This window comes from Plutella xylostella, chromosome 20 (assembly GCF_932276165.1).
Source record: "Plutella xylostella chromosome 20, ilPluXylo3.1, whole genome shotgun sequence".
Taxonomy (NCBI): Eukaryota; Metazoa; Arthropoda; class Insecta; order Lepidoptera; family Plutellidae; genus Plutella; species Plutella xylostella.
In genome coordinates, this window is record NC_064000.1 from 1,645,801 (window position 1) to 1,661,279 (window position 15,479).

The following is a 15,479-nucleotide window of genomic DNA, read 5'->3' on the forward strand; positions in this document are numbered from 1 at the left end:
TCACTTCGTCTTATCTTAACAAAATCCCGTGAAATAGAAACAAACAATGCATCCATCCATCCGCGTATTTAAATAGTCACTTAATAAAATATAAGTACTTAGTTACTTAACTATTATTATTTCACTAACTGTACCTACTGCCTACCCTTTCAGCGATTATTCATGAATTTCATGGTAGCTATCTGTAACTTCCTCATACATTTTACAATATTTTGATGACAAAACGCGAAATACTTGAGAAAATCATATCACTTTACAAAATGTTCAGCTGTGGGATACTTGTGTTGAGGTGCGTTTATCTAAAGACAACTTTATCTAAATTTTATTACAAGTGTGTTTGTTTTGAGAGTGGGTTATTACAGTTATTTAAACAGTCGTTAGTGATATCAGTCAATGTAGTGTGCAAAGGTTATTAATTTACTTTTTAGAAAACTAAACTGCTGTGTTAACTTTCGATCATTCTGAATAATGGTACATTAGTGTATTAGTCTATGATGGTACATAAGTAATATAGTTGTAAGTAAGTACAGTACTTCAATGTAAAAAGCGACGGTCAGGACGCATTGCGTGATTGTTTTGTTATGATTATCGCCTAGAAGAAGATATTCGATTCGAACTAACTTAACTTAGTGTTATGTATTTTAGTTAACTAAGTATTTACTTAGTCTACTTAGTATGCACGATGGAGGTTCAGTACCTTAAAGGTAATAGCGTCCACCTATCGGTATCGTACGTTTCGGACCAAACAGATTTTCATAAATGTTTGGAGAAACATTGTCAGCAATGCCGATGAAGCGAGTGATGCGATGCGTCCGTTGGGTACTACTTGTGCCGGAAGGTGGACACTTACCTCCAGTAGTAAGTGAGCAATGAAAAAGTGCCACTTACAAAATATCGGCACCAAAATATTGTGCCCAATCTTTTTAATATTTACCTACATTTTTAGTTCAGTACCTAACTAGTTGGTTTATAAATAGGTAAGTACTTGCATAAATATTGTAGACAGCGACTTTTCCGTTTAGGATTTTAGGATGAATTTGGTGCTTATCATTGGTCATTGTCACTGGACTTTACTGGACCAAACTTCATTAGTTTTTTTTTACTTTCACAGTGTATTGTCGTCAGCATGGGGCGAGCTGGCGTTCCCCCCCGGGTTCAAGTGGGGCGCCGCCACCGCCGCCTACCAGGTCGAGGGCGCATGGAATGTCAGTGGTATGATCACAGATTTACTTACATACTTAACTACTTAACTATATTCCCAATCTCCGTAAAGGGCTGAAGTGAAGCGTCGCCACTCTTAAGCCAGCTCAGATACCACCGCCCAAGACACCCGCCCATTTTCTTCTTGACTTGAGTCTTCCTCTTTTGCCCTCAGGATGCTACCTATGTCAGTGCTTCCTTATAGGGACGTCTTAAGTACGCCAGATAACACCAGAGAATCGTGTTAAGCAGATATTAAATACGGAAAGCAGCACTCAGAAATCATATACCTAAGTAGTCCATACTTATGGTTGTATTTCGGTGGCTGTGTAGCCCTATTCAGTGGAAGATTTTACATAGTTTTCATATAGCTATGAGTTTTTTTGTCACCATGACTTATTTATAAAATAATTTTATGATGTCCGTCTTCAGATAAGCGAATGAAGTGACTCATTATGAACATAAATAACTATAACTTACCTATCTATATTAGTAATAAACAGTTACCACTAGCAGTGACGAATATAATTTTTATGGCTAGGATTAAACAATAAGGCAATGAATAGATAGTAAGCTTAAACATATCAATAGTAGGTACCTAACTACCGGATCTAAGTGTAGGTACATAAGAGCACAACAGGTTAGGGTATTGCAAACTAGGTACACTGTAGGCTTTATTCTATTTGCTGAGCCCAAAAATCATAACAAACACATCGTAGGGTAAATCATGGAATAACCGTGAGACCTTTTCATTAAAAGTGAGCGTGAGCGTCCACCTATCGATATCTTAGGCCCGGGTCTCCTATTACGCGCCGTAGATCGCGTCCAGCGTCTCGCCGTAGGCCGCGTCACGATGCTCACTACATCTACGCGCCAACGTCGGCGTGTGAGGGAGACCGCATCAGTACATTTCTATAGTGAGCATCGTGACGCGGCCTACGGCGTGACGCTGGACGCGAACTACGGCGTAAATAGGAGACCCGGGCCTTAGGCCTGGGTCTCCTATTTACGCCGCAGGTCGCGTGACGCGGTCTACGGCGGTGACACTTGACGCGACCTACGGAGTAAATAGGAGACCCGGGCCTTACGTATCGGACCGGATTTTTGTATACTTTTGAAAAATGGAGGCGTCAACGTCCATCAATTGGACGCACTTGAATGCGATGCGTCCGCTGCGTACGAAAGATGGACGCTTACCTTAAATCCCATCTCTTCCGTAACCTTACCACAAAATCCCTAGTTACCATAAACCATTCTACACTTTCCAGACAAAACCCCGAGCATATGGGACACATTCACTCACAAATACCCCGAGAGGATCGAGGACGGCAGCAGCGGCGATGTGGCCTGCGACTCCTACCGCCTCTGGGAGCGGGACATTGAGATGGCCAAGGAGTTAGGACTCGACTACTACAGGTGGGACTTAGGACTGATGAGTTAAGCTGCGTACAGACCGGCCAAACGAACGCCAACGAACGGGTTTCGTGGACCTTCGTTGCTGCAATCTGCCCTGTATTATGTATGATAAATATCCATCGTTGGGCATCCGTTGGCCGTTCGTTGAGCCGGTCTGAGAATTTTCATTGTTTTATCCGGCGTTCGTTTGTAGCCAGATACGAAGCAATGGAATGGTTTTCTTCGTATTTAAGATACTAACTAGTGTTATAATTTTAACGGGTAACTATGTTAGAATGTCTTCTGGTGTAGCCTCATCTAGACACCTATTATGTGAAACAGAAGTGGGGATTCCCAATGTAATGAAATGAGTTTCCTACAATCTCACCAGACAGTTGCGTGTATCAGTAATGTGGACTCGATCGGTGCTTTAAGCTGCTGTATGTATAGAGATAGAGGCACTATTATTTACCTAGTATGGTACACATTCACTCACAACTACCTACCCTGAGAGGATCGAGGACTTAGAACTGAAGTAGTGAGGGGAGTCTGTTTCCATTATACCTAGCTTCAAACGGCTGATTCTAGTAATAAATTGTTAAAGGAATGTTATACTTTTGCATTGACCCTAAAACCTATAAACTAGCTAATTGATAAACTCTAGACAGACTTTAGATAGACATGAAGTGAAATTGTACCTACCTAACTGGGGTTTCCCAATGTAGCGATATGGGTTTCTTAAAACAGATAGCTACATAAATATGTAAGCATCTAGATGCTACGTAAATATTGGCTTACCTACTGCCTAACTACTAACCAGCGATCCAGGCTGGTTAGCCAACAGCCGCTTACTCAGCAATTACTGGAACACCCATCTAACCTCCCCACCCTTCCCCCAGATTCTCCATATCCTGGCCTCGCCTGGTCCCCAACGGGTTCGCGGACCAGGTCAGCGAGGATGGCAAGAACTACTACAACAAGCTGATCGACGGTCTCCTCGCCAACGGCATCGAGCCTGTGGTCACGCTGTACCACTGGGACTTGCCGCAGAGGCTGCAGGACTATGGTGAGTGGAGGTGGACGTTCGAGGTTTGAGTGATTGAAGCATTGATTTATACTCGATTGATGTACGGTGGCCTGCGCCTAAAAGTATACAGGCGGAGTTTTTAAAATAGCGATCCCTGATGATGAAGGGACAGTGGCGGATTTACAAATTTGCCGCCCGTAGGCCATTAAATTTTTGCCGCCCCTACTGACTTCTGAAATTCAATTTGTTAGTTTAATCCCGTTATTTGTATGATTGTGAACTTAATAATGTGGATATTTCTATGTCTATCTATCACCAACTTCAAATGTTTCATCAAATCTTATTTAAGGTTCCGTACCTCAAAAGGAAAAAAGGAACCCTTTTAGGATCACTTTGTTGTCCGGCTGTCTTTTTCTCAGAAACGGGTAAAAATATGAAAGCTGACATTTCGCAAAGATATACAAGGTGGGCCAAAAGTAATCACCCTATTGGAAATTGCTCTCATTTGTACAAATGGCCGCCAATTTATATATCTATATATTAATATCTATATTAGTGGACTAGACAAATGCAGAATACAAGTTGACAAGCCATGGAAGCCACACTTCCCAAGAACGCCAAATAATTTTGTATATATATTCAGTTTTCGGGTCGCCTTTTTTTTCGTTTAATATGTCATTTTTCCCCGCAATATCGCCCGATTTAACCGTTTCAGACAGTTTTTGTGGGTGTTTTTTCAAGACCCGTGTTAATGTAAATAAGCCCGTGTCTCTGGAAGCCCTTAAGGACAACATTCGACACAAGTGCGAGAATCTCTCGCCCGAAGGTCTCGCTGAATTGATGAGAAATGCCATAAAAGGAGCCGATAGAGCAATCAATTGTGACGGCGCCCATTTGGCCAATATCATCTTCTAGACTTTACCAATAAAATTTTAAATGTTCAAATAAACATAGTTAATAAAAAAACAGAATCGAAGTTTTTCATTTAGATAAAAATTAGAGCCAATCAAGATAGGATGACTTCTTTTGATCCACCTTGTACAAATGTACGGCATCGACAAACTGGTAAAATAAATTAATGAAAAACAAAATGTTACCTTCCATACATGTAAAATGGGGATGATTTTTTTCCTTGGTGTAAGGTATTGTATAGGTCTTTCAAAAATATCAAAGGTCTTCTCAAACCATTTTTTTATTCAGTGACTGGTTTGCGAAATATTAAGCTGGAAACTGCGAATTCTTGGTAGACTCAAGTGACTGTTTGGTCAAAAAATATCACTGACTGTTTGGTCAAAATTTTGTCATATGTACTTAATACATATGACAAAATTCCACATTATCCACATATAACTACCATTACAGCCGTTTCCAGTTTCTCCAAATTCGAAAGTATTCCCGCCGCTTCTTGTCGCGTTACAGGCTTTTTAGTAATATCATATTTGATTGATTTCAAAGAATATGCATGCCAAGAATCACTTTAACTATTACATGCTTCTTTTCTGGCTGACCATCGTCTCAAACTCACTCTATTCCGGGTTTTGCCTTTCCCGATTTCACTCATTTATTTATGCCAGCGTTGTGTCGAGTTTACAAAAAAAAAATCCTGAAGCAGCATGAAAAAGCATCAATCTTGGCTAGTTTAAGACGTGACGTGACATAAGTTATGCATCGCGCTCACTTACATCGCGCAGCCTCAAGAGCGAGCGCGACGACGCGACGTAGAGCTTTTGTCACGACTTAAATGCGCCCCGTACTAGCCCGAGCCTGATTCAGCAGCCACAGTTGCCACTAAATTCAAAGAACATAGGTACATACTGATTATATGACAGTGCGTTTATTTATACAGGGAGATTGGAAAGTCGATGTATTCCGTTAAATGGGTTGTAGACGAAGGCGTTTCCAGTCAATTGAACCCCATAATGCATTATCCGAAAGTCAACCATTTCTGAGTTATTTAAGTTTTAAGTTTTTTTAAGAGTTTTGCCGAAATTTATGTTTAAAAGCAAAATATTTAAAAAACTAACGATTTGTTTTAATACTTTTTTGATTGTTTTGCATTGGTGACACCTTAGTCAACTAATCATAATCATTAATTGCGCAATATTTAACTTAATTTAGACACAGTGCTTCAAAATAGATGAAACATTAAGAAAATGTTACGAAAGATGAAAACAAAAAAATCTGAAAAATAAAAAATGCTAAATTTGCCGCCCCTCTAAATCTGCCGCCCTAGGCACTGGCCTTTTTGGCCTATAGGTAAATCCGCCACTGTGAAGGGACCAGCTACATCTGTTATAAATCCGGGGACGTGTTGTGTGTGATGTGTGTAGCAGTGGTGTTTATGTGGATGTGCTTGAGCAGCATGTGAGCTTGAGATCGCTATTTTAAAAACTCCGCCTGTATACTTTTAGGCGCAGGCCACCGTACCTATATTGCTAGTGGAAGGAAAGGGCCTACAACCCAAGAAACTGGCACCCTCGCGCTGGCCCCAAAATCTCATATATCTGTCATATTTTTTGTTTGAATTAAGCTCAGCACGCGGGTGATATTTTCTTTACACAAAATGTTCTGACGTGACGGGCGCTTGGATTGAAGCCACATGGGTGGTTCACATTATTGTAATCTCTGGTACTTATCAGCTACATTCAAGAGAGCAGATGCGAATGTCGTTGTGCATATCCATATTGAAGCGTGTAATATCATCACTATCAGCTAGTGCATGAGCACTTCTGGATATAGGCGATAAGAGCGCCACAGACATCGGCCTTCATCATTGATCCAACCACTGCTGGATGCAGAATAGAGCCAGCTCTAGTGACGTATTGCCTACACGTTCGGCGCAACTTGGGCAGACTAGCTATTCCTGTCACCACGCTGAAAACCCCTAGTATATTCTAGTATTTATCACCAACACGCTAAGAAGAACAAGATCCAACTAACTACTACCGAGAAACTGTCTCAATACCATTGGTCCTGTGCGCTGCTGGTCATATTCATTCCGTAAATATCACCTCAATTTTTAACCAACATTCATAATGATTCCATTCCACCAGGTGGCTGGCTCAACCCGCTCATCTCGGACTGGTTCGCCGACTACGCCCGCGTCGCCTTCTCTCTCTTCGGGGACCGCGTGACTACCTGGCTCACCATCAACGAGGCTCTGGTAGTCTGCACTTACGGCTACGGCATGGGGGTGCTGGCTCCAGGCATCAGCGAGAATGACTACGGCAAATACGTCTGTATTAAGAACATTGTGATGGCGCATGGGAAGGCGTACAGGGTTTATGAGAAGGAGTTTAAGGCGAAGTATCCTTATGGTGAGAAGATTTTATTATAAGTATTATTTTTTTCTACACTGTTTTCTGTGTTGTTGTAGGTAACTATATCTTGTAACGTAGCGCCTTAGGGGCGGCTAGCTCAGGGGGTGCTACGCTAACATAAATGAACCTAATGACTGATCATTGGGGTTACCTATCTGAGTGGAGTTTGAATTGAAACAACTGATTTGGTTTTACGAATACAACGAGGATAAAATCTTTGACTTTTATTTATATATAATGCTTAACCAACAACACGATATAATTACAACATACGGCCCAGACTATGAATACGACCAAGAACCGATAATCTAGTTTTATTGACAATTCTGATGCGACTCTTTTTGCTTTTAAATGCTTTTGGATATGTCAATTATGCTTGCGGCTGAAGGCCCTTTTACAGAGAGGTTGAGGAAGCAGGGGTGGAATAAACGTGGTACAGAATCCGGCAGTTCCTTTGGGTTCTGGGAGCGACGCGATCGATCGAACCGCAACCAGACTTAGTAGAAGTGCCAGGTCTTTCGAGAACTCCGTAGTTCCACCAGGCTCTTGCAAACGTGTGCGGGGGAAGACCACAACGCAAGTTTGAGGAAGGCGGACTTACTGAGCCGGTCTATGTCTTAGCGCACTAGACCTCCGGAAGCGACGCGGTCGACCGAACCGCAACCAGAGCTAGGTGTGAGCACTAAGACGACCCCACGAGTATTGCCTTTCTGTCCGCGCGTGCGCCCTTTTATATGCGGCTTCTGTAGTGGGGAGTGGCGGCACGCGGCGGCGGCGAATCTTGTTTACTTCAGTGGCAGTGGAATCTTCCATGACGTCATCGAGTGGCGGCAGCGGCGGCGGCGGATGTTGTTTACTTGCTCGCGGCCGTGGAATTTTCCGTGACGTCGCGCTGGCTTCTTGTTTCTATGGTGCGCGGGCGTCACATTCTCCCCCTTCTTATGGAGATTTTTACCTGTAAAAATCACCGTCTAAGTACATGTTGTATACTCTGAAATCCTTTTGTGGTTTTGTCCCTCAAAACTTGCGAAACTTAACTATCTTCATACTTATAAGTGCTACTTAGAAAAACTAATTTACTAACTATTTTGAAAATAGTAGTCCTTTCTGCCTTTGACTTTGAGTGAAAACAGAACAAAACATCCCTTCACCTAAAATATGACAAACAAAAATAACGACTAAAAAAAATGCAGCACCTTTGCTACAACAAAAAAAACGAATTTTTGTGCTTTACTGCGACTTCCTTATATATTTTGGGAGTCTGACCATCCCCTTTCTGGGTTCCCCCTTCTTTTTTTCCCACTTCTCTTCTCCTTATTTAGGTAACTGCTACCCCTATCGGCAACCACTAAAAATACTACTACAAAATTCAACGCAAATGTTCTACTTTTCTAGGCCAACATTGGTATAATAATATATAGGTATACTGTTTAACTACAAAAAATAAATGACAACATTATAACTTAACTATGTTTTTAAACGACTTTAAACTGATTTCACGACTTATTCCATTATAACTGATTTAATGCACGGTTATAAAGTTTATTCCAACTAGCTATTTTACATACTATTTCTAAAATAGCAGTCCTACTGCCCTCGATGGCACAACAAAACTAAACTATGTCCTTTCTTCTGGACAGAATCGACGAAAGTATGGACATAAACTGCAAGTTCCTTTGACAAATCAAAAATAACAACTTTGTTACGACATCAGCGTCCTCTGACCCATGTAATAACAAAACACTATAGGTGTGTATAACACTATTATCTCTTTGATTTACTAACTTAGAAGGCTTGCCAGGCTCTTCCTCAGACTCAACGAAGTTGCTTTATCCATAAACAAAACTTATTTCGAAAAACTAGCTGCACATGTAAAGAAAACCACATTCACTTAGTATTCTCAGAACGTATAAGCAAAGACTACTTTACTAACTATTTCTAAAATAGTAGTCCTATAAACCTATTATTGATTACACTGCGACAATAACAAATAAAAAACGACCTACATGACTAGCGACAGATCGTTGCCCATCATACAAAACTACCACCCTATGGTAAACTATTAATTCCTATAATATGTATCCTATATCCTAATGCCTAATATCTACTTAGTACTATTTGTTTTCCTCTAAGTTTATTTTGTAACGTGTATTTATTGTACCTACTATTTATACTTTTATTTATTAAGCTTAACTGTATTTTACACTTTTTTTTTTGTTTTGGTTTTTATACTTTTTATCTTTATTTTAACATCTTTCAACTTGTTTTATTTTACTCCGATTCTTATATATGTACAAGTTCCTCCTTTTAATATCGGTTACGGTATCCACTTATGTCTTGTTTACTACGATTTTACCGTACCTGCTGCATACTTTAATTTTACATTTTCTTATTGAGCTTTTATTCACATCTTATATTTATATCGGTTGTAATTACTCACTGCTTCTACTTTAAATCAGATTTTTTTATATACCTAAAGGCCTTCATTAACATATATTTTTATGTGATACGCGTATCTGTTTAATAAGTACTTATTTACACATTCCCCACCGGTGGGACTTACTAACTTATACATGTGTTTATTTACATGACCCAACTAATGACCTGTTTCTTGCTTGTGTCCTTATGACAAACAAATAAATTTATCATTATTACCCCGATATTTAGTTTTGGTTTTATACTTGATCTATCTCAAGACGGTTTTCATTCCTATTTTATTGCCTTATGTCGCCTTTTTTTTTATTTATTTTTTTTCAATTTTTTTTTTATTTTTATTAGGTATACTATGGAGGTGGAACCCTTGCATTTCCTCAGCCTAGGTGTTCCAGAGCTCTTAGTTATCCCTGTACCTTGATATAGCTATTCCTTTATATTCTGTTGAATAACTATCCTTGTGTCCTTCCCTGTACCTTGATATAGCTATTCCTTTATATTCTGTTGAATAACTATCCTTATTTATTTGAATATTAAATTATTTTTCACTTCTTAGCTATTCACTCACTTGAACCAACTCGGAATTTTTACACCCCCCCTTCATGTTGCTTCCTCCTCTCTATTATCCCTTTTTGGTCTGTTACTTTTTAAAATAATATACGTTTTTTTTTATTTAACTCCACTCCACAAATATATTCTGTTTCTTTTATATTTTAAATATGATTTAACTTTACTCCTGCGTTAATATTTGTCTAATTCCTCGATTAAAAAAATATATATATCCTCTTTTACTTATTGCTTATTTTCTGATTTTTCTATTAATTATTCCCTTATTTACTGATTATTTCTTGCTATTAATTTTTTTTTAACTATTACTTTACTTACTACTTTTATTAATTTACCAAATACTTTACTGAACAGTACTGAACGTCCGTCGTCCCTCATACTTATTTTGTATACCTCCGAGCAAGTATACCTACTGATTGTCTTACCGACAGACTTCTACTGACCAGGTGGACAGCTCCACAAGTTGGACCGACTTTGACATACACACGACTTAGTTACTCACTTAACCATGGTACGAAATATGACAAAACGATCCCCAGTTATGGATCAAAGTTGACGCGTAAGACCTGCTTTGCCTGTGAAAGGACTTTTACTCATATATCTCGGTTTGTAAATGCGTACTGACATTTACCCTCTATTTTTTTTATAACTTGACTTCTTTAACTAATGACGGACGGACTTCTGACTGATTTACCCTCTGTATTTGGGGTTCGAATCTTGAACCTACTCCCAAATACCTAACCCGAATGGGTCTTCGAGTTTGAGACCAAATTTGACATAAACAACGTAGCTGCTCACTCAACTATAGTTCGAGATATGCAAAGATGATACTCAACGGCGGCGGTAAACCATTGACCGGCAAAATGCAACGAAATCTACCGAATCACTTACTAAACTGAGTCGATTTTGACGTATCCTACTAAGTTACTCATAATACGACAAAAACCGAACTTCCCTTGTGGTTTGACCGACCGATGAAAACGAAAGACTACCGAAGTACCTACTTGTACTCTTGGCCTGAATTCCGAACAAAATGGTCTTCCCGTTTGGATTACTAATTTTGGGCAACAAATGTAACGTAAATCTTATTATTACGAAACAAGTGGGCCTACCCTTTTAGGGTTTTTACGTTGGGCGCCAAATGTAACGTAGCGCCTTAGGGGCGGCTAGCTCAGGGGGTGCTACGCTAACATAAATGAACCTAATGACTGATCATTGGGGTTACCTATCTGAGTGGAGTTTGAATTGAAACAACTGATTTGGTTTTACGAATACAACGAGGATAAAATCTTTGACTTTTATTTATATATAATGCTTAACCAACAACACGATATAATTACAACATACGGCCCAGACTATGAATACGACCAAGAACCGATAATCTAGTTTTATTGACAATTCTGATGCGACTCTTTTTGCTTTTAAATGCTTTTGGATATGTCAATTATGCTTGCGGCTGAAGGCCCTTTTACAGAGAGGTTGAGGAAGCAGGGGTGGAATAAACGTGGTACAGAATCCGGCAGTTCCTTTGGGTTCTGGGAGCGACGCGATCGATCGAACCGCAACCAGACTTAGTAGAAGTGCCAGGTCTTTCGAGAACTCCGTAGTTCCACCAGGCTCTTGCAAACGTGTGCGGGGGAAGACCACAACGCAAGTTTGAGGAAGGCGGACTTACTGAGCCGGTCTATGTCTTAGCGCACTAGACCTCCGGAAGCGACGCGGTCGACCGAACCGCAACCAGAGCTAGGTGTGAGCACTAAGACGACCCCACGAGTATTGCCTTTCTGTCCGCGCGTGCGCCCTTTTATATGCGGCTTCTGTAGTGGGGAGTGGCGGCACGCGGCGGCGGCGAATCTTGTTTACTTCAGTGGCAGTGGAATCTTCCATGACGTCATCGAGTGGCGGCAGCGGCGGCGGCGGATGTTGTTTACTTGCTCGCGGCCGTGGAATTTTCCGTGACGTCGCGCTGGCTTCTTGTTTCTATGGTGCGCGGGCGTCACAATCTTATTTAGGTCGAACTACTCCCTTTCGAGACTTAAACTATTTTCCACCACGCTGGTTTACTGCGAAAAGGACATGAACTCCTATTTTTGTCGTGAAGTGGAGATCATATCATATAGGTCTGATAACAAAAGCTACATGATCCTTTAAAAAAGCATTCCTAGTTACTACTAACTTCATCAGGCAAGATATCTCTGGAAGTGGTAGATAAGGTACCTAGCACTAATTTCATGATTGGTTACAGGCAGGATATCCCTGGCCAACCACTTCGTCTGGTACGAGGGCGACGCGACAGCCGCTGACGACGCCGCCGCTGAACTCATGAGGCAACAAAGTGTGAGTGTTTCTAATAAAACTTGGTCACCTAAATCTGGTCCTGGAACCCTGGAACCCGGGATTCTTAGAGCTTTAGTCATTATAAATAATAAATAAATAAATATGTGGGGACATCTCACATACGGCCATCCGACCCCAAGCTAGGCAGACCTGTGTTATGGGTGTCGGACAGCTGATATATCTACACAAATACATAGATAGATAGATACTAAATATAAATATCAACACCCAAGACCCGAGTACAAATATCTGTTTTTAAACAAATATCAGCCCCAGCCGGGAATCGAACCCGGGACCTTCGGCATAGCAGTCAGGGCAACTAACCACTACGCCATCCGACCGTTCAAAACTGAACATTAAAAGTCACGACAAAAAATATGCTTATTTACAATGATGTTTTGAAATAAAATCTCTGACCGAAATACCCTGAAGTTATGAATCAACGTAACCTATCACAGAGCGAGCGACTCAAGCCGCCATAAAGTATTATTCATATACCGTCCGCCGTCCACAACTACCATAAGCACTTCCGGTGTAAACAAATATTAAAATATTATTATTATTATTATTATATTATTATTAAATCTCTGTAATTCCTTCCAGTACGGTCTATACTGCCACCCGATCTTCTCTTCGGAAGGCGGTTGGCCGCAGTCCGTGGCGAAGGTCATAGCAGAGAACAGCAAGAGGGAGGGCTACCCCTTCTCCAGACTGCCCGAGTTCACGCAGGAAGAGATTGAGCTGGTCAGAGGTGAGGTCAATTATGCCTTTAAGTCTTTTCTTTTAGATGAAGTTACCCTTTAGCACAGACATAAGAGATTTCCCAATTTGCTGCACAGTCAGCTTCTAGAAGCAAGTTTAAGTTCACAATCGGGTCTATATAGACCCCTACTGATAGAGGAGGCGCTGCCACTCATCCATTTAAAAGGAAGGGTACGCCGACCAAGCTGTTTTAGAAAGGTGCTCCACGACTACTAATAGTGTTTGTGGACTCATTCATAAAAATCCATACACCATCCTGAATAAAAACGTAGGCATACGAGCTAAAACATCTGTAAAACGGATTGGTCTGTGAATGACCCTTAGGTTCATTCTTATAGTATGCAATCCCATCAGCCGCTACATGGGTTCGTTATCCACGTCGATAAACTCGTTTTAAATTGCGTTCCACCAATCACAAAGTGACTTACATCGACGTCGATAACAAACCCGTGTTGCGGCAGCAGAAGCGCAGGGCCATATCACAAGGCCCCAACGTGATCACAACTCCATCCCCCCTCTAGGCACCTACGACTACCTCGGCCTCAACCACTACACGAGCCGCACGGTGATCCAGCACGCGTCCGCCGACACTCTGCCGGCCAACATCGCCTTCACCGGGTCGACGGAGTTCAATGTGTCCTTCTCTGGACGGGAGGAGTGGGGCGCTGGCAGCTCGTTCTGGTTTAGGGTGAGTGATGGGTGCGGGGAAGAGACGAATGAGGCACTAGTTAACAGGGAACAATGGCGAAAATGGTAACCATCTGAGCATAAAGAGGATCTGGATTCAGCATCGCTTCATCGATGCAGCAGTCGAAGAGCAGCTGAGTACAATTATAGTCGATAGCGCATACCCATAAGGTCACAGGTTCTGCGCATTGGTCTATGATTCTTATTGTAGTTACTAGAGTGGTACCTAACTAGTTAACCGGGTTTTCAGTGAAATCAGAAAAAAGATTGAATGGACAAGAAGATTTTAGACCATAACCCACAAACTCCAAACCTTAACAAACCCAACCCTCTCCCTCCACTGATCAACCCACCAGGCCTCCGCAACCACGAATATCTTAGACCATAACCCATAAAACCCCAACAAAACCCTTTTCCTCCACAGATCAACCCGCCTGGCCTCCGCAGCGTGATGCGTTGGATCAAGCAGGAGTACGGCAACGTGGACATCCTCATCACAGAGAACGGCTACTCGGACAAGCCCAACACCATCAACGATGATGCTAGGGTCGACTACTATAGGGGTTATTTGGAGCAGGTTAGTGCCGGCTGATGTAGCAAGAAGTTTTGTTGGAATAGGTTTGACTATAAATAAATAAAATAAATATGTATTAATTAAATAGATTGGATAGTATATTCGAAGGTCCGCTTTTAGGCATTCGAATACCTAATAAAGGGCTGCAAGGCACATCCAACTGTTGTGGGGCTGCATACCTACTGCATGTGGAAACCATCGTCATCATCACAATTCTCCCCAAAGTCTGAACATCTTTAGCCAGTTTGATGGCGTATAATGCAGAAATGTGGATAGTTGGATGTTTCTAGTGATTCAAGATGACACACCTTATGGAATAGAGGGTTTCTCTAAACTCTAAAGCATGCACCTATCTATATAGCTACAGAGCTATAAAGGTTCTGATAGCTTTATTATTATCTTGCATCCCGCCATGCCCTACCCATTCTTTCTCTTTAGATCTAAAAAGAGTAAAAAAGTCCATTATGTCTCATTTTCAGGTGCTCCTGTCTATCAAAGAAGATGGCGTCAATGTAACCGGATACACTGCGTGGACGCTCATGGACAACTTCGAATGGATTGAGGGATACACGTAAGTACAATACTGACGACCTTTCCCTGTTACCTCCATGACCTAACTATAGGTACAGAACTTGAAACCAAGCGCTAGAAAAAATGGCCACCTCCACCGAATGAACCACACAAAAAATACTAGATAAAAAGATGGCATGTCTTGTCGTTGTCGTGAATTTCCGATGCTCCTTGAAAGTCATACTGTATTACCATGTTCATGAAATCCATTTCGACACATTTTAAACACCAGATATGAGTTTTTTTCATCTATTCCAGGAGCACCTTCGGCCTGTACCAGGTGGACTTCAGCCAGGCGGACCGCCCGCGCACGCCGCGCAAGTCCGCCCGTTACTACGCTAGCATCGTGAAAGCAAATTCTTTGGACGTACCGGTGCCGAAAGATGAATTGTAAATACTCCGATAAAATTACCTAATTAAAGAATGGTTTTATGGGGCAAATTTCGGCTTGTAATCTGGGAAAGTAGGCAGGTTTTAAACGTGTGATGTAATTAATTTATTGGTGGCTGAAACATAATATAATTATTTATCTACTTACTATTGCCAATGGGATTGCTTCAGCTTTGGATGGCAAAATGTATTTTTTTCGTTTTAATAAATGTTGTTG

At 41.2% G+C, this 15,479-nt stretch overlaps 2 protein-coding genes across 2 annotated transcripts; both read left to right on the top strand.

Moving 5' to 3' along the window:
* Window positions 1-682: 682 nt before the first annotated feature.
* Window positions 683-6,959, top strand: LOC125490051 (cytosolic beta-glucosidase-like). The gene is made up of 5 exons (XM_048628062.1): window positions 683-704; window positions 1,126-1,212; window positions 2,469-2,616; window positions 3,495-3,661; window positions 6,676-6,959. The coding sequence occupies exons 1-5, from the start codon at window positions 683-685 to the stop codon at window positions 6,957-6,959; spliced, it is 708 nt and encodes a 235-aa protein (XP_048484019.1).
* A 5,059-nt stretch (window positions 6,960-12,018) lies between these two features.
* Window positions 12,019-15,266, top strand: LOC105389701 (myrosinase 1). The gene is made up of 7 exons (XM_048628063.1): window positions 12,019-12,037; window positions 12,188-12,279; window positions 12,883-13,030; window positions 13,563-13,729; window positions 14,153-14,305; window positions 14,782-14,873; window positions 15,131-15,266. The coding sequence occupies exons 1-7, from the start codon at window positions 12,019-12,021 to the stop codon at window positions 15,264-15,266; spliced, it is 807 nt and encodes a 268-aa protein (XP_048484020.1).
* Window positions 15,267-15,479: the final 213 nt, after the last annotated feature.